Source organism: Bubalus bubalis, chromosome 24 (assembly GCF_019923935.1).
Source record: "Bubalus bubalis isolate 160015118507 breed Murrah chromosome 24, NDDB_SH_1, whole genome shotgun sequence".
Taxonomy (NCBI): Eukaryota; Metazoa; Chordata; class Mammalia; order Artiodactyla; family Bovidae; genus Bubalus; species Bubalus bubalis.
This window is the reverse complement of record NC_059180.1, coordinates 306,808-332,659: the sequence shown is the minus strand read 5'-3', so window position 1 is coordinate 332,659 and position 25,852 is coordinate 306,808. Positions and strand designations below refer to the sequence as shown.

Below are 25,852 nucleotides of genomic sequence, written 5' to 3'. Positions count from 1 at the left end.
TCCTCCCACGGGCAGCCACTACCCTCTGTATCTCTGAGTGTGCTGCTTTCTCGATATATTCACTAGCGTGTTGTATTTTCTAGGTTCCATATATAAGTAAGATTATATGGTATTTTTTTTAACCTGACTTAGCCTAAAGCTCTCCAAATCCATCCATGTTGCTGCAAATGGCAGGCTTTCCTTCTTTTTTATGGCTGTGTAATATTCCAGGGTAGAAAAGACCCTGATGCTGGGAAAGATTGAAGGCAGGAGGAGAAGGGGACAACAGAGGATGAGAGGGTTGGATGGCATCACTGACTCAGTGGACGTGAGTCTGAGCTCTGGGAGGTGGTGAAGGACAGGGAGGCCTGGCGTGCCGCAGTCCATGCGGTCGCCAAGAGTCGGACACGACTGAGCAACTGAACAACAAAAACAACAACAATACTCCATCGTGTAGATGCGCCAGGCCTTGCTCACCCGTCCCTCTGCTGATGGGCACCGAGGTTGCCTCCACGTCCTGGCTGTTGTAAACACTGCTTCTGTGAATGTTGGGCTGCACGTGTCTTTTTGAATAAGAATTTTCTCCAGTCCCGCTCTCAGGAGTAAGATTGCAGGATCATATGGCAGCTCTATTTTTATTCTTTTTCGGGAACCTCCCTACCGTTCTCATAGTGGCTGCACCAGTTTGCATCCCCACCGACAGAGCCGGGGAGGCGGGGCTCGTGGGCTGAGGTGTGTCTGGAGGCAGGAGCGAGACTCCGTGCGGGTCGGTCTCCGGGCTCCCGCACCCCACCCTCCCTCACCCGCTCCCTCCACCCCCTCCTCCAGGGAGACAAAGAAGCGTTTAAATAGACGAAGCAACGGCTTTCAAACGTGTTTATGTTTCCTGGGCCCGGGGAGCGGGCGGGCGCAGGCCGTTTGGGCCTCTGGCCCTGTGTTTGTTTCCTGGGGGCTCCTCCACTGACCCGTTTCCAAGACCCCTGAGAACCCCCTGCCCAAGGGGCCCAGCGTCTCACTTCTCTTCTGGGGAGACGTGTGCCCGGGAGTGGGTGGCCTCCCCAGGGATGGTGGTTGGTGGTTGGATTCCGGTGTCCGGACCCTGGCCTTTGCACCTGGTTGCTGTCCAGAGCAGATAAAGGCTCCTCGGCAGACGTGGGTGCTCCCCCGGCCGGCAGGGCGTCCCCGGCTCCCTGCACCCTCATCCTGCTTGAGGGTCCGTCTCACAGCAGACTTGGGAGACAAAACAGCCAGGCTGCCTGCTGGGCACACCCTGTGCCAGCCTCAAGCCTCTGTGCCCGTTGAGCGAGCAGTCAAGAGAGTCTGCTTTCTTCCCGTTTCTGTGTCAAGCATCTCAACTCCCTTAGATGGAAAGGGTTTCCCTGGAAAAAGGTAGAAAAGGAGTCAGGACTGGTTGCTGTGTCCTCGTGGGAACGTCCCCATCTGCTTTGTCTTCTGTGAGTGGAGTCTGTCCCGAATGATTCCCATCTTCATGAATCCTCAGGCTGTGCAGGGCAGGGGGTCTTGAGCCCAGGGCCAGCGGGTCCCTGGGGTCTTCATCTGCTCCGAGCCAGGGAGCAGGAGCCATGTGGAGGGCAGGGTGGCCCCCAGCGCCCCCACGGCCCCCACACGTCGTGCTTTCTTTTGCAGCGACATATTCGACGCCATGTTCCCTGTCACACACATCGCCGGGGAGACCGTCATACAGCAAGGTACGCCGCCAGGAGCCCCTGCAAAGGGCTGGTTATTTAGTTACGGATATATTTATCACGACACTCTTACTGTCTGTCCTTGAGACAGGTCACTATGAGCCTGCGTAACAGTCCACTTCACAAGTCAGTGTGTGTGAATGTGGTCTGACAGCCTCGGCGCTCAGTCATGTCTGATTCTTTACAACCCCACGGGCTGCAGCCCGCCAGGCTCCTCCGTCCATGGCATTATCCAGGCAAATACTGGAGTGGGCTGGCATCTCCTCCTCCAGGGGATCTTCCTGACCCAGGGATCGAGCTCGCGTCTCTCCTGCATTGGCAGGCGGATTCTTTTTACCGCTGAGCCACGGGATAACCTTCTCATCGTTAAAAAAATTGAAGAGCTGTGCTGAGTCCTGGCAGCTCGACAGCCGTGGACTTCAGGTGGCAGTGGTGTGAGGAGAGGGCGCTCTGCAAGCCTGACTGTGGTACCCGTTTCCCGACGAGTGTGAAGTAGGTCACTGTGTCCACCACCTTCGTACACACAGCTTCCACTTAGGTGTTTTTAAAGATGGGTGAGACTCGGCCTTGCTTGGCAGAGGTCTAGGAAGCAGCATCGTAAGATGGTTCGTTACCAGAAAGACGACAGCCCGCCTCCTCGCATCACACGTCTGTTTTTCTTCCCTCGCAGGGGACGAAGGGGACAACTTCTACGTGATCGACCAGGGAGAGGTGGACGTGAGTATCCCTGATGTTCTCTGGACGGCAGCGCCTGTCTGTGCCCACACTCAGGCCTAGAAGGCCGTTCTGGGCGGTGTGTTTCCGGTTTTTCAGCCCAGAAGCCACAGAGTTCACGTAAAAGGTACTGCAGGCACATCCAAGCGAGAGTGGGGTGAGGGCGGCCGGTGTCAGCCCGGCCACGGCCCCTGCCGTCAGTTCCCGCTGAGCTGACCGTGGCCCTGGGGGCCCGACCCGGCAGGCTGGTGCGCCTCACGTGCTTCGGACGGCCAGGAGCCCCGTGGCTCTGGCTTTGTGGTGGAACCAGGCTGCGTCCGTCCCAGGATGCTGTGCCCTCAGATTCTGTTCGCGTCCTCTCTTTACTGCCCAGTCTCCGGCGGGGGGGCCCAGGCCCTGTGTGGAGAACCACCTCCTCCATCACCTGACCACAGGCTGAGCCTCGACCTCCCCCGGGCCCCCCACACAGGCTCCTCCGAGCGTGCGGCTCAGCCTGTGCTGCCGTCTGCCCTCCCGCGCCCCCTCCCGCCTCCCCGTCGGCTCGATGAGCGTGTCCCCCACGTGGGCTGCCAGCCGTCCGCCTCCCCTGAGGTTCTGCCTGTGGCCCTGATGCAGTCCAGCTTGCGCACCTGATCTTGGGGTGTCTGTTTAAGCCTGGCTCCACATGTACTGGAGCCCCCTGGCCCCAAACACAGGGTGAGTCTGTCCCGGGGTCCCGCAGAGTCAGGACGTGTCCTCAAGGACCCTGTGTTGGACTCGGGCCCCGGGCGCCAGTGCTGGGGTAGCGGCCCCCACACCCCCGTCCGAGCCTCCACGAGACGGAGCCCCCTGGCTCCCACCACCTGCCCATCCTCAGGGCAGCGGCCAGCCGGGCATCCCAGGTGGGGGGGCACTTTCTCCCCATGTCCCCAGCAGCAAGCCTGTGTCCACGTGGCTGTGGCCCTCATCTTCTGGAGCCACAGGAGGTGACAGTGTGGGGACCTCTGGGCGAGCCGCACGGGCTCGGGGTTTCTCTCGTCCCGGGCTCAGGCCTGGAGCAGTCCTCAGGCAGGGGCCATCCTGTCTCCCCCGACAGAGGAAACTGAGGTGGGAACCGGAGGGAGGGCCCCAGGGGAGGCGGTGGGGGAGGCCGCAGGCTGGCCGACCCCAGCTGCCACCCAGTCACAGAGCCAGCCTCAGAGAGATAGACGGGCTGCAGCGCCTCGGACCGGGCCGCCGGGGCCCCTGCAGGGGTGCGGACTCGCGGCCCGGGCCCAGGTCACTCTGCTGGTTTCTCCCGCTCCTCGGCCTCTGCCCTCCGTCTGGCCCTCGTTTTCTGGCTCAGATGTCGAGCGAGCGCTTGTTTTCTGCTGGGCGCTTGCAGAGCCCTGAGGATACACTCCTGGGGACATGGCCTGCCTCGGGGTGCGTGGGGGGAGGGGGGGACTGCTGAGAAGGCAGTTTCCAGTGAGCCGCTGGCCGCCCTGTCCTGTTCTTGTCCCTGCTCTGCCTTGCAAACTCCTACCCATCCTTTAAGACCCCACCCAGGCAGAGCCACTGGGCTCCCCCAGAGCATGGGGCTCCCTGAGAGTTGAGACGATCAAGCCTGGGTTCTCCCTGGCCAGCAGACACGGGCACGGCCTCCCTGTGGCCCAGAGTCCCGTCCTTGTCTTTCTAGCAACCTGAAGGGTGTTGTGGTCCCGTGAGACATGCCCCCCGGCCTGCATCCTCCACGCAGACCTGGGCCCACATGCCTGAGCCACGGCATCTCTATGTCAGCCCCGAAGGTTAGCATGGAACCCCACCCCCGGCTCCTGGAGCCCAGATGCTCAGGCCGGTGGGCGGATGCCGCCTCCTGGCTGTGGTCTCCAGCTCGGGCTGTCGGCCCAGATGGGGCAAGGTGGTGACTGCAAGGCTGTCCCTGCGTTGGCCTCAGCGGCTCCTGCAGTGGCCGGTGGGTGCGGGGTGGCTGGGAGCCTGAGGTGTGGGCCGTGGGGGCGGCCACGTGCAGAGGAGCAGAGGTGCTCCATCAGGAGCCGGGGGGAGAGTGGCCGGGTGCGCCCTAACCCTGGCTGTCGCCCCTGCCCCGGGCCTGCAAGTGCGGCTTCTCCTGGCCTGGCGCTGTGCTTCTGGCCCTGCCTTCAGGGGCGGGGAAGTGACCACGGACCACGGACCGGCCGCGTGTGAGGGTCCCGGGGGCTCTGTAGGGGCCTCTGGGGAGCAGAGGCCAGGCCCACTGCATAGTGACCCTGAGGCCCTCCAGACACCCTGGGGCCCCCTCAGAGGCCGCACTCTGCCTCTAACAGGAGGGCTTGGGGGGCATCCAGAGCCCCCTTCTGCTGAAAGCTGCCCCCTCGCCAGCAGTGCCCGGGGGCAGTGGCCGGCTGACCGGATGCCAGAAGCACCAGCTCGGTTTAAATTACGGTTTTCCAGGGAGATGCGGACAGTGTCGGCCGCAGCGTGTGTACCGCTGAGAGCTATAATCCGTCTTCCTAAGTATAAAAATATCTCCCAATTTGTTTTATTCATGGAACATAGCATTTCCACTTGGAAGGGCGCTCCATGGCCAGCTTCGTGGCTCAGGAGCACTGTTCCTTCCCGCCCGGCCGTCCGCGCACTTGGTGCTTTGGGGCCTCCTGGGGGGAGCCTGCCGTACCCGGGCCCTGCCCTGGCCCGGGCCCCTCCCACCTCACCAGACGTCTGTGGGCACGGCCGCGTCCAGCCTCCACAGGTGGGGGGGCCTCGGGGGACAGGGCATCCCAGGCCGTCTGGCTCCGTGGGTCACGGCCGGTCAGTCTGCTCGCCTGGTGTTCTGGTTTTTATTTTTCAGTTGGTAAAGTACACACACCGTAAAAGCTGCCATCTCAACCTTTAGGTGTCCAGTTTGGGGCCGTGAACACATTCACGTTGTTACATGGCCCTCCCACCACCATCTCCAGAACGTTCTCGTCTTCCCAAACTGAGACCCTGTCCGTGTTAAAGTCTAACCCTGGGTCCTCCCCCAGCCCCTGCCCGCTGTGTTCCATCATCTCCGTGAGCCTGATGCCTCCAGGGGCCTCGCAGAGGCGGAACCACACAGCGTCTGCCCTGGGGGGTCATCCCACTGAGCGTCGCCTCCCAAGGTTGGTCCATGTTGCAGCAGGTGGCAGAGCTCCGGGCCTGTCCACCGAGTCAAGGAGAGGACCCCTGTCTTGTTCATCAGCGATCGTGCCCACCACGTGGCTGCTGCCGCGACCAGCGCTGCTGTGGAAGACGGGCCGTGTGGGGACCTGGGCATCCTGCTCTGGGTGCTGTCTGCTGGCTGGTCACTTCCTAGGTGCAGGGCGGCCGTGGCCCCCAACTGGCTGTGAAGCTTTCCTGCAGTGTCTCACCCACAGAGGGCGACTGGGGGCCCTTCACCCTCTCGGGTCTCTGAGGAGGCCCTGGAGACCCCACTGTGGCCAGAGGCCGCTCTGGAATGGGGGAACAGGTGACCCAGAGCCCCTGTGGTGCTCGTGACATGACGAGAGCTTGGGGAGGGCGTCGGCCCTTATGCACTCCCCACACTGGGCCCCTGACAGGCTGCCCGGTCACCCTGGAGCACGTGGCCCTCCAGACGGGACAGGGGCCTGATGGGGTCCTGCCTGTGGACCCCTGGGGAGTGTGAGGTTTGCGGGGGAGGGCCGAGAGCGTGGCGGGTCCACAGAGTAGACCAAGCTGGTGGCCGGTCACCGGGGAGAGGACGCTGACCCCATGTCGTTACCCACGTGGCTCGGGCTCCACAGACGGGGTCCAGCAGAGAGACTTGGGGGAGCTGCTCTCAGGCGAAACGGGTCAGTCAGCCCCTCAATCCCTCCAGGCTCTTGGACTAAAGAGGCCTTAGGCTCGCAACCCAGTTTACCCTGGAAGAGTGGCTGTGGACCTGGGCTCACCTGCCCAGACGCCCCCACTCTTTGTGGCTGGAGCCCGGGACGCGGAGGAGCTGGGCCATTAACTTTTCTCATCGCCTGTGGAACCAAAAACAACAGCGGCTGGCACGCCCGGCTTGCTTCCTCGCCCGGGCGGCTCCGGGTTACGTGGGAAATACCTGCAGGCGGGGGCAGGTCTGAGGTCGTGGGACACCATCCCCTCCAGTGAGTGGGTCACTCGGTGACTGTCTCCAGTTACCCAGTTGCTTCAGTGGATTTTCTATTTTCTGTGGCATTGCATGTTGAACTGAAGTGTCCTTGTGGGTGAGAGCAGGCGGGCAGGCAGCCTCGTGTGTTCCAGCTGTCTGGATCGGTGGGGCTGGGACTGTGGTTCTGCTTTGGGGGTGTCATCAAGCAGATTCCTGTGTCTTTAGTCACCACCTCCACCTCTGTCCAAAGTTGGAACAAGAGCTGGTCCATGGTGGGTGGGCATCAGCGTCACCTGCCGACATCCTGGGCCGCACCCCCGGGGCTCTGGATCGGTAGGTCGTTGCTGGGGGGCAGGTTCCCAGGTGATGCTGTGCACCTGGTCTGCAGACCACCTGTCAAGGAACCTGGTCAAAGTCTGGGACACCCCTCATTGACCCTTGCTCTCCTCGGGTGCCCCGAGCTGGGCTCCAGCTGTAGCAGGGGGTGCGTCCTGGCTGTGAGCTGGCCTCAGCCCTGCCAGAACCTTCAGTGGTCCCGAGACACACCTCTCCCTGCGTGGCCCCCATAGCCTCCCCATCATGGCCTCCCCGCTTGGCCCCTTGTGGTCTCCCCCTCGTGGCCTCCCCGTGTGCCCCCTTGTGGCCTCCCCTCGTGGCCCCCATGTGCCCCCTCATGGCCCCCACATGCCCCCTCGTGGCCTCCCCATATGGCCCCCCCTCGTGGCCTCCACCTCGTGGCCCCCCATGTGGCCTCTCTGCATGGCCTTCCCACATGGTCTTGCTGCATACGGATCCTCCGAGTCCAGTCCTGCCTCGGGCTTTTTGCACGTCCTGTCCCATCTGCCTCCAACTCTCTTCACCCCTGGTCTTTGCACAGGACCCCTTGGGCTGGGCTCGAGTTTGCCCCTCGAAAGTCTCGTATGGTGGCTCTTCCCTGAATCATCTTCCTCCTTTCTCTCCGGTGCCTGCAGCTTGTTTTAAGGACAATTGAAAGTGAAAAAGTCACTCAGTCGTGTCCAACTCTTCGCGACCCCATGGACTATAGTCTGTGGACTTCTCCAGGCCAGAATACTGGAGTGGGTAGCCTTTCCCTTCTCCAGGGGATCTTCCCATCCCAGGGATGGAACCCAGGTCTCCCGCATTGCGGGCAGATTCTTTACCAGCTGAGCCACCAGGGGAGCCCTTAAGAACGGTCACATCTGGATAATCATTGCCGAGCCGCTGGCCAGTGAGTCCCTGTGAACTGGAATCCACGTGCTTTCTGCTGCTGAAGCCAGCGGTGAGAACACGCAGGGCACCCCGGGCGCTGGGGTGACCCGGGGTGACAGCGACTGAATGAGCCTACGGGAACAGCGGCTGGGGTGCCTGGAGACCTGCAGTGGCGCCGGGAGCGTGGGTGCACCCAGTGCGGCCTCCCACCCCTCCCCTACGCAAGAAGGGACAGCAAAAATGAAACAAAGCCTGAGGGAGCCCCTTTGCGTGCCAGCCGGGTGGGGCCGGGCGCTGCGCGGCCGTGCTGACAGCGGCCAGTGTCCCGAGAAGGATGGGCCTTTGTGCTCAGGGGGCGGCCTGGCCCCTCCTTGGTTCCACACAATGCTTTTCTCTGACGTCTCTGAGGATGCGGTCGGGGCTCAGTGAGGAAAGGGGTCCTCATGGCCCCCAGGGACGCACTCTGGCCAAGTTGCCCTCGCTGGGGTGCGCCCTGCAGTGGCAGCCACCTGCCCGCTCTTCGGGGCACCATGGGGGAGCGGGGCTGCTGAGCGCCTGCCCTGCTCCCGGGGCCCTGTCTCTTCAGAGGGTGATGGGGCGGCCGGCCTGCCCCACAGGCACCCGAGGCCGCGGCGCTGTGGTGACCCGGCGCCAAGGGGGAGGGTGAGCTGGTGCAGACTGGGGGTGCTGCTCAGCGGACCAGGGGTCCCCACCTTGCCTCACGCGTGAGAGAGGAGGGCGTTGAGTCACCCGCGGGGAGCTTCGCGGCCGCATCAGAGCTGAGGCTGGGCGGCGTCCATCACCCATGGGTAGTGCTGGTGTGGCCGTGAGAACCGTGGGCCAAGCCCAGCACTCGGCGTGCAGCGTGGGGGCCCAGGCCAGCTGCCCCACGGGCACCCTCGGGCACGGAGCGCGGGAGGGCCCTGGGAGATCCTGGCACCCAGAGATGTTCAGCGCCTGACCTGGGTGGCGGGACAGCTCAGCGCTGCACACATGGGGTCGTGTCCAGGCAGAAAGGGTGCTACAGACACGTGAGCCCCGCGCACGCTCTGCGGACACACGAGCCCCATATGTGGAGGGCCGGCCGGGCCGGGCTCCGGCGCCATGCCTGCCCCTCTGTGGACTCTGGTCCCTTTGGGACAACCGGAGGCTCCGGGGACGTGCCGGTGGAGAGTGTCTCGGGGCAGAGCCTGGCAGATAAGCGCCCTGCCTGTGGGAGGTCGGGCCTCGCCCTGGCCCCAGGGCCTCGCCGCGTGGGAGTTGCTGTGTCTCCTCTGGCTCCTGGCGGGGCTGTGCGGGCTGGCGGGACGGGCCGGCGCTTGTGGGAGGAGGTCCCCGCCTGGGGGGCTCCCCAAAGGGTTGCGTGTTGTATCGTCCCCCGACGCCCTGTGCTCAGAGGCCGGCCCTTCTCCCCACCCTGCTCACACCGCACACAGTATCACCGGCGTGGCGCCCACAGACTGGCGATTCTGAGCCTCAGTCATGGTCAAGATAATGCGTCATTGAGTCTATAAGAATTGCTTCCATGATTCGTCGCAACCCATTCTTCCCCGACACACACGCTTTTTGCCAATGGGAGCCATTCTTTAAGCTCATTGACACCGAGGCAATGAACAGAGGTTGTGTTAGTTGATAGTAAGCGAATCCACATAATGAACAATCCGGGCCATTCTGGCAGGACGTGGACCTGTGGTCAATGCATAGTCGCGACACTGTACGAGGCCACCGCCCTCACGAGCTGAAAGGGAACCTTGTCCGCCTCTGGGTTCAGCCCTGGGCGCTGGCCTCCACTCCCATTGACCGCAGGCCTGGGCGCTTGGGTGCTGCCCGAGGGATGGGGGGTTCCCGGGGGATTTGGGGGCCTGGCTCCTCCTGGGCCGCGGGGCCTGCTGGTGGAGGTGAGTGAGGGCCCAGCTGCTACATGGAGCCTTTACGGACAGGAGGGTAGCTTGTGAACGAGGCGGCTGGGTTGGAGGGGTCGCCTGGGTGGGGCGTGAGTATCCCGGCAGGGTGATGCCTGGTGCGGTGGCCTGGCTGGTGAGGAGAGGAGTGCGGCCTGGCCTGGGAGGTGGGGGTCCTGAGTGGTGCGTCCCCTGGGGCCTGACCGGGGTCGGCACGGACAGCACCTCCACCTTTGTGCCTGTCCAGCCTCAGTCCAGGCGGGGCTGGGCATGAGGTGGGCACCTTGGCTGGTCCTGGGCAGGGCAGAGCACAGCTGAGTCCCATCACCTGTGAGGCATTGGGGGTGCAGGGACCTCCTGCCCCCCTGGGGGTGCTGTGGAGGGTTCCCCATGCAACTAGTGGCAGTGTGGCCCCAGGCCCAGTCCCCATGCCCTGCAGGTGTGTGTGGACAGAGGGTGGGTGACCTCAGGCCCCCGACACTGTCCCCTGACCCCTGGCCCCCGACACTGTCCCCTGATCCTTGCAGGTGTACGTGAACGGAGAGTGGGTGACAAGCATCAGTGAAGGCGGGAGCTTTGGGGAGCTGGCCCTCATCTATGGCACCCCCAGGGCAGCAACCGTGAAGGCCAAGACGGACCTCAAGCTCTGGGGCATCGACCGGGACAGCTACCGGCGTATCCTCATGGTGAGCAAGCGAGCGGCGCCTCAGGGGTGCCCTACCAGGGCCGGGAGGGCACCAGTTGAGTCTGACACCTGCCAAGCATCTCATAGGAGCCCTGGTTGTGTCCGGGTGGGATGAGGTGGGATGAGATAGGGGGGCGAGTGTTGGGGGGTGGTTCTGGAAATTTACCCAAAAGACAGGCAGGCAGCTGGGGCGGCCCCTTTGCTCTCCTTCCCCTTACAGCAGTCTGGAGTGTGGTTGTGATGACTGGAGCTCCAGCTGCCTTTCTGTGCCATAAGGTAACTTTCCTCAAGGGGGTGGAGTAAGCTCCCGGGAGGAGCCCAGCGTCTGCGGGGGCAGCAGGAGGGCTGCAGCCCGGGGCCGGCTGCAGGCCTCTCTGCTTCCTTACTGGGCGACAGCCGTTCTAGGTTTCCTTACATGCAGCACCTCCTCTCTTCGCGTTTTGGGTGTAGCCGCGCACGCCTGTGCATGTGGGGCTGTTGGGAACAACAGGGTCAGTGTTCACCAAGGGCTCTGGAGATGAGTTCCTGGGCGGAGGGGGCCCTTCCCAGGCAGAGGTGGCTGGGCCTTCCCCTGCCCACTTGGTGTTCATCCTGCACACTCACTGCCTGGCCCTCGTGCAGCGACCCGCCAGGGGACAGGGAGGCTGGCGTGCTGGTGGAGGAGACGACTGACTGAGCAGGCATGTCTCCTGGCGACAGTTTCCAAACAGGGAGACAGAGCAGAAGGGGCAGGTGGGGCCAGGGCCCGCTGTTTCAGGGAAAGCCCTGAAGCCCCCTCCCCAAGGTCCCCCGTGACATGGTGGTGTTGAGAGAGGCCTGCAGCAGGGAGCCCTTGGCTGTCCAGGAGGAGAGTGTCTGAGCAATGTGAGCAGCCGCTGCAGAGGCCCTGGGGTGCAGGCCTGGCTGGTGTGTGTGTGGACCAGTAGGGAGATGGCCAGGATGCTGGATCTCAGGGAGGGGGTGGTGGTGGGAGGGCTGGGTCCTTGGGCCCTCAGCCCCCAGGGGTCTTGGACTCAGACTCCCACTGCACCAGGCGCCCCTGCAGGAGTGTGGCCAGAGGAGTGGCAGGGGCCTTTCCGGGCCTTCCGGGTGAGGGTGGAGAGCCTTCTGGATTGGGCAGGGTGAGGGGAGCCGCACTGGTCTCGGAGAGTCCCCTCATGGCCCAGGTCCCTGGCCCGAGGCCCCTGAGAGCTGAGTGCTGGCTCATTGAGGGAGTCACGCTCCTTGCCTGCATCTTCGCCCGGGGTGACTGCTGGCTCAGGTGCTTTTCTGAGCTGGTGGCACTGGAGGGCCTGGGCTGAGGGCAGCCCCCAGTGGGCCTGCCGGCCTGGAGGGAGGTCACCGAGGGGATGTGTTGCCGGGAGACCCGGGGGCTGCACGTGCCCTTGCCATGGGCCCTCAGGCCTCGGTTGTCTCCCAAAGACAAGCTGGGCCCTGCAGCTTCCAGGGGGCTGTGGTTGGGGCAGCTCCAGGATGTTTAGGACAGGCCCTGTGCGCTCAGTCTCGTCTGAGCCTGCACAGCGGTCTGGTCCCGGGGGCCCCTCTGGAGGGTCCCACTGTCGCGCCTGGTCCTTTGTGATGCGCTGGGGTCCAGTTCAGTCCTGGAGGCCTCTGTTTCGTGCAGCTCCTCGTCCACACACTCTGGGGTCATCCGCTGGCCGCCCGCCGTGTGCCCGGAGGCCCTGCCCTGCCCAGCGAGGCGCGTCCTCGTGGAATGCGGCCCCCTCTCTTTGGTCTCAAACCTGCCCGGTCCTGCCTCCCCCGGAGGGCACCCTCCCCCGTGCTGGCTGCTCCTGCACACCTGGGCCCGTTGCATAAGCCATTGTTCCTTTACCGCTGTCCACACCAAGTCGTTCTTGGCTGTGGGATTTCTGTGCCTGGAACCTTATATTCAGGGAAGTTCCCAAACCACCAAGGCAGCCGGCGCTTCCTCTGTTTTAATTCTGGATCCCTGGGCACTAAGAATAGCCGCGGCCGTGCCCGGAGCCGGCAGAGCCCTGTGTTTCGGGAGGACAATGACAGTGTGGCCCACTCAGAAGGGAGTGTCCGTGACGGCGGCTGTTTCTGCATCAGACTGTGGCCTGGGCGGACACGGGTGTGCCTGCTGCGCGATGAATGGACCCTGAGCTGGACACGCGTGGGGGATGCCGGGTGGGGGCTGGTGTCCCCAGGGAGAGGACCACCCACCTCTGAACCCCAGCACGCCCATCCGGGACGTGCCCCCGCTCTGCGTGGTACAGATGGATGGATGGAGCTCGGTGAGACCAACCACACCAGCCACTTCCGAGCAGAGTGGGGCCTTCCCCCCGAGGCCCCGGACAGGGCCCAGCGCCCCGAGCCTTCTCTCCTTCCAGTGTCAGGACCGTTTGTTCACCCTGACTTTTTTACATGAGGCCCCCAGTTGGAGCTGATGCGTGTAGGATCCTGTTGCAGAGGCTGGGCTAGGGGCTCCAGAGCCCCGCTTGCCTGGGGTGACCCGAGACCCTTGGAACCGTGTCCTGAGCCCCCACTCCTCGTGCTTCGGCCCCTGCTCCCACCCGTGACGTGGGGCGGCGGGGCCTGGGGCCCACTCCTCGTGCTTCGGCCCCTGCTCCCACCCGTGACGTGGGGCGGCGGGGCCTCGGCCCACTCCTCATGGGACCTGGCCAGGTGGTGGGGGCTTCGTTTCGCACTGCAGGGCTGGCTGGGCCTTCGTGTACAGGGGACAGGGTGCTCGGGGCAGTCGGTCCAGCTTGGAGAGTCACCTTAGCTGCCGTAGACGTCTCCTCAGCCTGGCGGGTCCACACCATCCCCCGAGCTGCGCCCCGAGTGCCCGGCAGCAGGAGCGCTGTGAACGCTCTGGACTCAGGCGTCAGGGGTTGGGGGTCAGGAGCCTCCAGGGGCCTCGGGCGGCGCTGCCCAGGGTGTGTGCGCTTTGACCAGAGCCCTGCTGCCCCCCAGGACCCGGGTTCCCTGCCCATCCTTAGGGCCAGCTCAGACCGTGCGGCTGGGACAGGGCAGGGGGCCTGCCTGGATGTTTTAGGTTCCCGTCTTACGACAGGCCTGCTCCTGGGCCCGCGGGGTGCAGCAGCAGGAGCCTCTCGCTGGGCAGTGGGTTCGGGGTGGCCTCGGGCTGTGCCAGGCGGTCGGGGCTGGGGGGGCGTGCCCCTTGCTGACAGTGGAGCGGGCCGCCAGGAAGCGCGGTCTGACCCCCGTCTGTCTGTCAGGGTCAGTGGGGGTCTGGCTGGGCTGTGCTGGGGGGCGGGCGTGTGATGGATGGGGCGGGAGGAGTGGCAGGGGCCTCGAGGTGTAGGTGCCAGGTGGGGGATGTAGGTGGTCTTGGCCCGACGGGACCGCAGCAGAGACTTGGGACCAGGCCGAGGCCGCAGGTACCAGGGAGGCAGAGCTGAGAGGGGCCGGGGCCCGCTCCTCCCGATGGCCTGGGTCCTGTGAGCAGCACTCAGGACGCGGGTCCGGGCCCCTCTGGCGTCTCCCGCATGGCCTCGGGCAGGCCCCGTCCCGGCGCTGGGGGTCCGTGTAGCGCCATCTCACCAGGCATGAAGCCCCCTGCACTGCTGGCAGACAAGCCCCCAGGTGTGGGTCCTGGCTGGCCCCCGCCTCACCCTGGAGGAGAGCTCCAACGGAGGCGCCTTGGTCAGCCTGGGAGGCGGGTCTCCCCATCCGCGGGTCCCGGGCGGCCGCCTCCAGCTGTCGTCCTGCGGCGGGAGACGGATGGGCCGGTTGTGGCGGCTTTAATGTCTGGAGTTGCCGGGCAAACACGCCTGCATTCCAGCGGGCGGGCGTAGCTGCCGGGAGGTCAGCGGGAATATAAATTATCCTTCAAAGAAACGCCTTTCTCTGGGCCGGCGGGGTCTGAGATGGCTCAGCTCCGGCTGGGGGCTGTGCTGAGCTGAGCAAGCCGCCCCCGTGAGCATCCAGACCTGCCGGCCGTGGACACGCAGGGCCCCACTAGCCCTGGGTTCTGCCGCTGACCTCCTGGACGCCGTATCCCCCGCATGGCCACCACCGAGCGCTTCAGAAGCCTGGTCCCTGCCCTCTTGGTCAGCTATGAGGGAGTCTTGGATCCCAGGCCTGTGGGGGCTCTGCTGCATGAAGGGGCCCCAGGGAGTCTCTGGTCTTCTTGGGGGCAGGCCGGGAACCTCCAGAATTCTGAAATCGAGACGCTGCCTTTGCAGTGCTGGTCTGGCCCTGAACCACAGAGTCACGGGAGCTGACGGGGAGGTGGGGCCCCAGGGCTGGGAGGCTGGGGTTCCCCCACCAGGCCGGTTGACTGATGTTTGCTCACCTAGCGTTCACGGAGTCCTGTGGGGACAGGAATTAGGATACCCCGTTGTCCAGATGAGGAAACCGAGGCTCAGGGTGGGCAGCTGGTCAGGGCGTCCAGATATCTAGTGAGGGGTGGGCTTTGGGCCCAGCCCTTCTGAAGCCCCTTGAGGATCGGCCTCGTGGCACCCCTTCCCGCATAAATCTGGGTGAGGCTGTGCGTCGTGTGAGACCCCGGGGGGAGCGGGCGGTCTGGGCCCCATGGCAGCAGCCCCTCAGACCCTTGCTCGCTTGAGGGGCTTGTGGGACATGGAACGCCCCAAGGGCCTCCTTTCAGGGGTTCAGGGTCACTTGGGGATTTGGAGAACGTGGGAGGGATTGGGGCGTGAAGCCTTCTGAACACCTGCTTCTCTGTCTCCTCCCCGCAGGGCAGCACGCTGAGGAAGCGCAGGATGTACGAGGAATTTCTCAGCAAGGTCTCCATCCTGGGTGTGTGCCTGCCCACGCACCACGCACGCCTGGGACCCACACACGTGCACACACACACGTGTGCTCACACACACGTGCACAGATGTGCTCACGCGCGTGTACACACATACACGTGTGCTCACAGGCGTGCAGTGCCACCCCACACCATACACATGCTCATTATGCACGCAGGCGTGTGGGTTCCTGTGAACACGCACACGCACTGTCGTGTGTCTGCCTCTATCCGTCCGTGCTGTGTGTGTCTGTCTGTCCACCGTCGGAGCCGCTCTCCCCACGCTGGTCTGTCTGGAGGTCTCGCATGGGCCCCTCTGTTGAGTGTCTTTCCCGACCCCTCTGGGAGTTTCCTCTGTGGGTGTTCCCCCTGCTCTTCTCGTCCTGGGGTCTGACAGACATGTCGACCGCGTCCCCACTGACAGTGGGGAGTGTCACAAAGGCCCCCAGCAGCGTGTTTTTGCTGTTTGGCCCTTGCTCTGAGGTTCAGAATGGAGCGCTGTCGTCCCGGCCCAGGCGCCCAGCAGTGCGGAGTCTCCACGCCTGTGTGGGGCACTTGGGAATTCCGTGTCGGGGTGTGAGTGTGTGTTGAGCAGCTCCGGTTAAGGGCCAGGAGAGCGACCTGCTGGGCAGAGTGTCAGCTCAGAGCTGAGACCTGGGAAACCACGGGGAATAACCATCCAGAAACAGTTCCTCGGGGAACGTCTCAGCCTTCAGCCCCAGGCTGTTCGTAGGCTTGTGGGTGCAGTTGGCAAATGGGGCTCAGCCTCCTTGTCTAAGACCCTGTGGGCTGAGGAGGAGGAAGGTGCGGATTCTGGGGCTCTAGGGCGGCACGGAGGCAAGGACACACGATGAGGAAAAGGCAGTCTCTTCAATAAGTGGTGCTGGGAAAAGTGGACAGCTGCCTGTAAAAGAGTGAAGTTAGGGCTTCCCTGGCGGCTCAGTGGTAAAGAATCTGCCTGCCAATGCAGGAGACACAGGTTCGATCCCTGGTCCAGGAGGATCCCACACACCACAGGACAACCAAGCCTGTGCGCCACAGCCCCTGAGCCTGTGTCCAGAGCCGGCAGCCCCTGAGCCTGTGTCCGGAGCCGGCAGCCACTGAGCCTGTGTCCAGAGCCGGCAGCCCCTGAGCCTGTGTCCGGAGCCGGCAGCCAGGAGGACTGAAGCCCGAGAGCCGTGGAGCCGGAGCCGGAGCCTGCTCTCCCCAACGAGAGGAGTTACAGTGAGAAGCCTGCTCGCTGCAGCAGAGAAAAGCCAAGCAAAAGCAGCAGAGACCCAGCCAGCCAAAGATGCATAAACAGACAAGTCCTAAAAAAAGAATGACATCAAAACATTCTCTAACACCACCTACCAAACCCCTCAAAATCGATTAAAGACCCACATGTCAGGCTAGATACAATAGAACTCCAAGAGGAAAACATAGGCAGAATACTCTCTGACATAAATCTGAGCAATATCTTTTTGGCTTCATCTGCTAGAGTAATGGAAATAAAAACAAGAATGAACAAATGGGACCTAATTAAACTTAAAAGCTTTTGCATAGCAAAGGAGACCATAAACAAAATAAAAAGACAACCTACAGACTGGGAGAAGATATTTGTAAATGATGCAATAGACTAGGGATGAATTTCCAAAATATGCAGACAGCTCATAGAGCTCAATATAAAAAATAACAACCAACCCAATCAAAAATGGGCAGAAGATCTAAATAGACGTTTCTTCAAAGAAGATACAGAGATGGCCAACAGGCACATGAAAAAGATGCTTCCAACTTTGCTAATTATTAGACAACGCAAAGCAAAACTACAGGGAGGACCACCTCACGCTGGTCAGAGTGGCCGTCATCAAAAGTCTACAAATAAACGTAGGGGAGGATGTGAGAAGGGAGCCGTCCTGCACTGTGGGTGGGACTGTATGCCGCTGCACCCACTATAGAAAACACTGCGAGATTCCTCAATGAACCCAAAATAGAGCTGCCACAGGATCAGCAGCCTCACTCCCGGGCGTGCATCCAGACAGAGCTCCAGTAGAAAAGGTGGGCCTGCCCCTGCTCACAGCAGCATGAGTCACGACAGCAAAGACATGTCCATCGACAGATGAATGGATAAAGAAGATGTGGTGTGTACACACACAGGCACACACACACAATGGAGTATTACTCAGCCATAAAAAGAATGCAATAGTGGCATTTGCAGCAACATGCATGGACCTGGAGATTATCATACCGAGTGAAGAAAGGCAGAAAGAGAAAGAAAAATAACATATGATATCACGTATATGTGGAATCTAAAAAAACGAACTTACTTGCAAAACAGAAAGATGTTCACAGACATAGGAAACGAACTTATGGTTACCAGAGGGTATAGCAGGGGTGGGGTGGGAGGGGAAATTAGGAGTTTGGGATTAGCAGATACACATCACTATATATAAACTAGATAACCAGCAGGTCCTACTGGAGAGCACAGGGAACTATATTCAGTATCTTGTAATAACCTATTCGGGAAAGATTTTGAAAAAGACTACGTAGGTGTAACTGAATCGCTCTGCTGTGCGCCTGAAACTCACCGCATTGTAAGTCGAGTATGAAAGGAGAGTGTTAGTCGCTCAGTCGTGCCCAACTCTTTGCGACCCCATGGACTATACAGTCCATGGAATTCTCCAGGCAAGAATACTGGAGTGGCTAGCCTCTCCCTTTTCCAGGGGATCTTCGCCACCCAGGGATCAAACCCAGGTCTCCTGCATTGCAGGCAGATTCTTTGCCATCTGAGCTACCAGGGAAGATGGATAAAAATAAACTATGCTTTGGTTTTAAAAATGGTTAATAAAAAAACAAGGACATGGATGCGGATGGTCCTTTCAGCAATTCCCACGATGACAAGATGGGAAGAACCTAAAATCTGCCACCACAGGAAGGGACTCGCGCCCGGGTGCCTCCAGCGAGGCGCGTGGACGAGGCCTCTGCATGCCAACACGTGTCGGGACGGGTCGGCGACCCGCGTGTGTGTGCACAGTTTTGGCAACGCTGCGTTGTGTTTACAAAGCCGGGTTACGGTAAAGGTGTGAGACCACCGATGGGAAGAAACCAACCAAACCCTTTAAGATTAAAAAAAGAATTCCACCAAGTCCTTAACAGTCGCAGCCTCCGGGGGAGGAGAGCGAGCTCAGGCTGAGCCGGAGGGACTGGGCCCTGTCGGTGCCCAGCATGTCTGTGAGGAGCAGCTCCGAAGCGATCGCGGCCAAGTGGTTCTGCGCTTCCATTCAGGATAGATGCTGCCTGTGTCGTCCGTTCCAACGTTCTGATTATTTTTTCCACATTACAACGGGAAGGGCACGACTGTGGAGTCAGGGCCCTGGGCGCTATGAGCGGTGGAGGCAGGCGGGTCCCTGCCGGGGGTGGCGGTGGCAGGCCTGCCCGGGGCAGCCCTGCAGCTCCTCGAGCTTCACGGGGGGAGCAGAGGCGCCCCGACCCCATTTCCCGGGGAAGAAGCAAACTGCAGGCCGGGGCAGGAACGTGAGGTCTCCTGGGAGGGGAGCGGGTCAGGCTCAGAGCTGGAGGGCAGTAGCCGGAAGTGGGGCTGGAGGGCCGTGTCCTCCTGAAGCGTGGCCCCGGCAGGTCCCTTCCCAGCAGATGTGCCTGCCGCTCGCTTGGCTGCGCCTGGGGGTGCCTTTGGGGCACCTCTGGCGTCTCCTGTGGGGTTTCCACCATGTTCCCCAGCAGCACCGAGACTCCCCCAGAAGGGTTGCTTTGGGGTGATCCCATGTGGGCTGACTGTCCGCACCTGGAGCCCAGGGAGCTGAGCGTAGCAAAAGTGCTCTGAAGCGTCCACCTCGGAGGTCAGGGCCAAGGAGTCGCCCACCGGCTTCTCCCGACACTTCTCTCCTGGGATTTGCATCGTCCGGGAGGAAGCCCTGATCCTCCGACCTCGGGATGTTCAAGGTCTCAAGCGTAATAGAAAAACCTGCTGATCAAACACGAGGAAGTGAGCTTCCTGAGCCAGAGGCTGTAAAGTCAGAGGCTCTCATCGCCTTGGAAGGAGACCAAGCGCCAGTCATGCATTTACCGGCACCGGTTTCCTCGTGGGGACAAACCGTGATCCCCGCCAGAGTTGCCTGCGGTCACGCGGTGGCCCCGCCACCTCCTGCGGGTGTGGGGCGTAGATGGCGGGGCAGGTCCTGCCCGGGGTGGTGGCTGGCGGGCAGCCTGCTGCCAGGGGCTCCCCACCTTCCCTCCCCCCACAACACAGAAGCCGCTCCAGCCCGGGCTCGGTCAGAAGCCTGTCCTTTGTGACGTACGGCCCTGGCAGGAGTTTTCAAGCCGAGAAATCCTGCTCCTAGGTGAGACCTAAGATAGGTGGTCTGCTCTGGGTTTTAGCGGCTGATACGTAAGTGCGTCTGGTGAGCACAGGCCAGAGAAGTTTCCTTGACCAAGAAAGAACCGATCAGGCAATCATTAATTTCTTATAAAAGGAGCTGGTTATTATGCTTTTCCTTCCAGAGGCCTGAGAGCGGATGATGATGGGGAGGGAAGGTGTGGGGGAGCGGGTACAGGTACAGAACTTGCAAGCGTTAAGCTTGCCATTGGAATGAAGCCCCTTGACCTAAAATAATGGAAGGTAGTCCATGCCTCTGTCACAACGTAAACTCAGTTGTGTGCTCTTTGGGGGTGCTGAACGGTGTTCTATAAACAGCGAATTGCTTCGGCCTCTGAATTATTTAAACCCCTGAGCAGCCTGAGTGCTGAGCTGCAATGATATCGTTTGCAAAACTCCAGGCAGCTCTGTTCTCTTGAAGACAAAAGCATCTCAGCCCACGTTGCGCTGGACTCGTGCCCGCTGCCCGTGCTCATGGTGTTTGCGTTGTGCCTGTGGTTGACGTGGGCTAGGGTTGGTCCGGGTTCTGCCTCCTCGCCCACCTGCTGGGCCGTGGCCGCCTCCTGGCCCGGCGCACTCGTGGAGATGCCTGCGCCTCCTGCACAGAGACGTGCTGTCTTGTTCGTCCCTGTGAATTAGCAAAGCCTCGTCACCCCAGGCCTGGCCATGTAGGCGTTTCCTGAGGTGGTCTGGGGAGGGGCGCTGCTCCCCGGGACCTCACGGCCTCCCATGACCCCCCGTGTCCCCCCTCAGCGTCCCTGGAGAAGTGGGAGCGTCTGACGGTGGCCGACGCCCTGGAGCCCGTGCAGTTTGAAGACGGAGAGAAGATTGTGGTCCAGGGGGAGGCCGGGGACGACTTCTTCATCATCACGGAGGTGAGTCCAGCTCAGGCAGGCGGGGGGCTCTGTGCGAGGGCCCCAGAAGGGGGCGTGCTGTGGGGTCAGGGGTGAGGCCTGGTCTGCACGTGCCCCCCCCGAGGCCTGCTGCCCCCTGGCCCGGTGCTCCATGCCCACCGCCTCCATCGGCCGTATGGACAGCGGCCTTGGGCCCCAACCGGTGTCCTTGCCCTGGGACCCCTGGGGTCTCCCCTGGCCCCTGGGCCCACCCTGTGCCGATGTTGCAGAGACCAGACACACCAGCCATACGTGTGAAGCTGGAGGGCCAGGCTTGGTCGAGGGAGGGGAGGGATTGCCCCAAATGGGACCTGGGGCGGGGCATGTGCATCCTTCCGGGGGGAGCGTGTAAGCTGGGGGCCCGAGGGGTCTCCCCGCGCGGCTTCTCACAACCGTGTGAACCGGCCGTGGTCCCTGGTCGAGTTTGGTGTGAGAGGTGGGCGCCACCTTCCCCCACCTGGGCCCGCGTGAGTCACCGGCCGGTGGCCCCCACCCCCCAGCCCCGCTGTGGCGACAGCTGGCTCCGCCGTAATCCGTGGCGGCCACGCTCAGCCTGCCGCTGACGGGCACGGGCAGCTGCGGGGCCGCGCGTTCCCCCACCTGGGGCTGGGCTCGGCCGTGGTCCCCGGAGAGGAGCCACAGCCGCCCCGGGGTGGACGGGGGGGCGCTTGGCCATGGGGCCCTCCCCGTGACGCAGGCCGAAAGCTATGTGAGTCTGGCTCCCTTCCTGCTGCGCCGGGCCTCCTGGTGGGAAGAGTTTCTGTTGCCCGCCCGCCGGGAAAGCACGTGCTCCAGCCCCGCGCACTGCCCTCGGAGATCAGGCGCTCGCAGCACCGCGGAGGTCAAAAGAGGGTCCCTGAGCCATCCAGGGAGAGCTGGCCCCGCCTGGGGGCAGTGCAGAGAAGGCACAACCTGGGGACAGGGGGCTGGCACCCCTGGACTTGGAGCCACCGTCTCAGTTTGAAACAGTGGAAGGGGGCTCCCCGGATGCTGTGGGTGAGCATGTGTCCTCCTGCGGGCAGTCCCCTTCTGTGCCTCGGGCCACATGCTCGCCCCGTGACCAGGGGGTCCTGGGGGGCTTGCCCCGGCCTCCTGCAGAAGCCCCTCCTGGGAGAGTGCCTGCGGTTCTTCCCTTCTGCCTGCCTGGCTGCTCCCACGGGAGCCGTCGGAAGGGTGAGGGATCAGGAGAACCACCACGGGAGGGTCTCGAGGGGGCAGACACGAGCTTCACAGTGTGCACTTGGGAACCGGGGCCCCGGCCGCCTCCCCGTCCACGCGCCGGGCACACCAGAGCCCCCGGGCTGGGGAGCCGTCCACAGGAAGGCTTCCTGTCCTGGGCGGGCGACTCATTCGACAATCATGTTTCTTGAAGGAAAGGGAAAGAACCCCAGACAGAACAAATTACAATTCCTGCCAGCGAGGTCTCCGCTCCATAGACCGAGAAGTGGCACCCCGCGTGTCGGCCCCAGCCCCAGCTGTGGCCTCACAGGAGGCTCCCGCCTGCTGGCGCCAGAGGTGAGCCCACGAGTGGAGACCTCGGCGTCACTCGGAGCACTTCCAGGGCCTTCCTCGCAGGACTCAGGCTGCTGCGGCCCCTGCAGGTCCCTGTTCCACTCTGAGATCCTCCTGCAAGTCCGCAGACACACTGGGGTCTGGCTCGTGGTTTCTGGAGGACGTTCCAGCCGAAAGTTGCTCATGTTTTCTGAACATAGCCGAGGAGGGTGTGGTGTGCACTGGCCTGCACTGTGAGCTTCCTTTTTTAAACATTTAAATTGTCAATATTTAAAAATCAGGCTGAGCGCCAACGAATTGATGCTTTTGAACTGTGGTGTTGGAGAAGACTCTTGAGAGTCCCTTGGACTGTGAGGAGATCCAACCAGTCCATTCTAAAGGAGATCAGTCCTGGGTGCTCATTGGAAGGACTGATGCCGCAGCTACAATACTTTGGCCACCTGATGGGAAGAGCTGACTCATTGGAGAAGACCCTGATGCTGGGAAAGATTGAGGGCAGGAGGAGAAGGGGACGACAGAGGATGAGATGGCTGGATGCCATCACCGACTTGATGGACATGGGTTTGTGCAAGTTCCCGGAGACAGAGAAGGACAGATGAGCCTGGCATGCTGCAGTCACGGGGTCACAGAGTCAGACACGACTGAGCGACGAGGAGCAACACAGTCCGGTGTCTCACGTGAGAGCTCGGATCGGGCTCTGGACCGGCGTCCCTGCCTGGGCGCCGTGCTCCTTGCCGCGCCCGCTCCCCGCCCGCCACCTTGCTTTGCTCTGGGCTCTGCACCCACTGGCAAGCTGTTGAGTTTGCAGCCGTGGTTCTTATGGTCTTGAGGCTGAGGGGATGAGAGCGATTCTCTGGGGCCAAGGGCTGCCTGTCGGGTCCAAGGCCACGGGTAGAGAAACCACAAAGCTGTGACAGCTGGAGTTGAGGGGGTCCTCACGGAGCCATGGGGACCATGGCAACGGGGGCTTCCAGGGTGCGCCCCGCGGGTGGGCAGTCTGACCTCACCCATGAGGGGCCGTCCTTCCCCAGGGACATGCGGAGAGCAGGTGGCAGGCCCCAGAGGCTCCACTGTGCGGGACCCTCACTGTGGGGTGCGGTTGTGTGTGTGCACACATGTGTGCAAATGAGCAGTGTGAGTAGTGTGCGCACTGCTTCCTGTGTTTCCCGGTGTCCCTTGGGTTGATGCCCTTCAGCTGGAGATGCGGGTGGGTACTGACCGCTTGTCTCAGCTGCTCTGGGGCCAGATGTTTCTTGGCGTTTCCATTAGAGGCCGTGAGGGCCGAGTTCCGTGGTCGTCCTTGGGGCTCACCTGGCTCCACAGTGTGGTCTGTGTTCCGGGCAGCGGGGGGTGGGGCAGGGGCATCCCCGGGGTCCCTGACGCCTCCTGCGCAAAAGCTGTCCAAGAGGGCCTTGGGAGAGCGACTCCAGGCTCTGTGGGAGGTCGGCTGTGTGACTGAGGGCCCCCCTGCTGACTTGGGTGGTGGAGGTCGGGGGAGGCGTGGGAGACTGACTCCCAGGAACCGCAGTGGTGCTGGCCCCGGAGGGTAACCCAACCCCCTCGGAAGGCACAGCTTTCACGGCGTTGTGCGATGTATTTGAAGTGGTCTCCTTGGCAACTTGGGTATTTTTCGCTTTTCTTCTGTGATCCACCAAACTGGGGAAGTCACGGTGGGGCCTCAGGGTTCACAGGCGTCACGGGCTCAGAGCTGAAAGGCGGGCTGAGCGTCCACAGCCTCACGCCGTGTTTCCTGCCTGTGGCCCCGGCTACCTCTGAGGGGGCGCGGTGTCTCCCCACGCCAGCCCTGCGCTGCCCCGAGCCCCCCGTGGCCCTGATTCCTCTGGAGGATGTGCTGGAGCATCTGAGTAGATTCATTATGCAGTTTGTTTGCTCGTTTGTACGATTCAGTGCAGCGTTGGCCCAGAAAGCAGACAGCCAGACAGGAAAGGACGTTCGCCCTGTGGGTGTGCCAGGAAGGACCCAGGCTGCCGGACCCAGGGGCCTGGTCCAACGTGCGTCTCCAGGTGTTTCTGCAAAAGTGTTTCTCTGATGCAGTTGACACCGACATCCGCTGACCTTGAGGCCAGGCCCCCAGCTCCCCAAGGACCAGGGAGTGTGGACTGGTGGGACCCTGCCCCTCGGGGTGGACCTGGGGCCGTGCCGGGTGCAGGCTGCCCCTGGCGCCGCTGCTGCTCAGCCCCGCCTTCCGCCAGGCCTTTTTCTGCCCCCTGCTCTTCGGGTGGGTGTGGGCTGCTTTGGGGGCTGCATCCCAGGTGTGAGGGGCTGACAGGGACCCCCACCTGCACAGACGTGAGGACCAGCCCTTGCACACGCTGGACGCGACATTACCAACGCCTGCTGGGTGCCCGCCGGGGCTCAGCGGGCCCTGGGGCCTCTGCCAGGCCTGCAGTGGGCACTCCTTGTCTCTGGGCTCTGCATCACACCAGCCGCCTCTGAGGCTGTGGGGGCCTGCCAGCCCCTTGAACAGTGGACCCCAGCGCTCCAGGAGTGTGTTCTCTGGTGGCCAGAGCAGGCATGTGGCCGTCAACCTGGGGCCGCTCGGACACGAGGACAGAAGGCACAGCGGGTCTCCCGGGGCCTGGCCGGCAGCTGAACGTGGTGTCCGAGGCAGCCCGGCCGCTCTGGGACACCCTCTAGTCACCGAAGCCCTGAAGCGCCTGGCGGCCCGAGGGGTCTTGGCCGCCACCGACAGCGGGAGCTGCGGGGCTCCTGGCAGAGTCTGCAGGACAGAGCCCAGGGGGCTGCCCAGGGAGGGGTCTGGCAGGCAGGGCCCTGTGAGGAGCATGGGCCGCCCGAAGCCCTGAGACTCAGTTTACCCCAGGAAGGCTCTGGGCGCAGGGTGGGGCCCAGCCTGGGTCTCAGTCCTTAGTCCTGGCACAGCCCGCCCTGTGGGTGACTCCACACGGCAGCACCTCGGGGGCCTGCGGGCAGCTGGGCAGAGCCGGTTCCCTCCAGCCTGCTCCTGCGGCCAGGAGGCACTGCCATGGAAGCCCGAGGTTGGACATGGCTCCTCTCTTTGCAAATCACTTTTGTGAACGTCCCTGACGTTGACATGACTGCTGAGCGACCACTTCGAAGCCACCTCTGGAGGGGTCCCTGCGTTCACCGTCACCTCGGGAACTTTTAGGGAGACCCCTGAAAGCCCCCACTGTGCGCCGGGCCGAGGCTCAGTGGACTTGCGGGGGCGATGCCACCACTGGGCCAGGTGCGGGGTGTTCACTGAGGTGCGAGAACGCCTTGCTGCAGACCCGCCCTGGTCCCGTGCGGAGATGGGGAGGCTGGGGCGGAGCCGGGCCCCGGGTTTCGGTGGGCTGTGTGCGGACGTGTGAGTGGAAGTCCTCCAATGGGGGAGGTGGGCAGGATGTCCAGAGGAACCTCGGGCCCAAGGCCATGGCAGGCAGGCGTTAGGGACAGGCCGGACCAGACCCCTGCCCTACAGACAAGGGCTTTGGATGCCCCCCGAGACCCCCTGCAAGGGCAGGGACATTGTGTCCAATGCCCAGGCTTCTTATGAGCCGGACAATGGGGGTCCCGCCTGGGACTCCCAGCTCCTGAGGGGCCTCCTGTGGGCCTGGGGGTCTGCCTGTTCTGGACCGCCCCCCCACCATGGGCCTGTCTGACGGCTCACCCTGGGCCTCCCCCACCAGGTGATGTCCTTCGCGGCTCAGCCGCAGGGGCCCCACAGGGAGGTGCCCGAGGGTGGCTCACATCTGCGTGGTCCCGCCGCGGTCGGTGCCAGACGCTCATGTCCGGGAGAGCGGAGCCCGAGGTTGGTGTCAGAGCACGGCTGTCTCGGTCCAGAGGCAGCAGGAAGACACTCTCTGCTTCCGGGCTGAACCAGACGAGTGCTTTTCCAGAAGCCCGCTGGACCGAGCGCCGTCTGCCCGCACGTCCACCCGCCCTGCCCTCTCAGCTGACTGTCCTCCCTGCCGGCTTGGTCACCAGCACCCTGAGGGCTCCCATTTGGGCTGCATCCTTTCTGCGTCTCTGAAGGGTGGCTTCCGTTCACAGCAAAGTGGAGGGAATGTACGGAGGTCTGCC

General features: G+C 62.8%; 1 protein-coding gene across 1 annotated transcript in view; it reads left to right on the top strand.

The window, feature by feature from the left end:
- PRKAR1B (protein kinase cAMP-dependent type I regulatory subunit beta) overlaps positions 1–25,852 on the top strand; it is a 72,390-nt gene that overhangs the window by 39,724 nt on the left and 6,814 nt on the right. Inside the window, exons 5-9 of the mRNA XM_006078700.4 lie at positions 1,627–1,688; positions 2,356–2,402; positions 10,112–10,270; positions 14,961–15,021; positions 20,139–20,260. Of these exons, the coding sequence (XP_006078762.1) occupies positions 1,627–1,688; positions 2,356–2,402; positions 10,112–10,270; positions 14,961–15,021; positions 20,139–20,260 (451 nt within the window). The remainder of the gene's footprint in view (positions 1–1,626; positions 1,689–2,355; positions 2,403–10,111; positions 10,271–14,960; positions 15,022–20,138; positions 20,261–25,852) is intronic.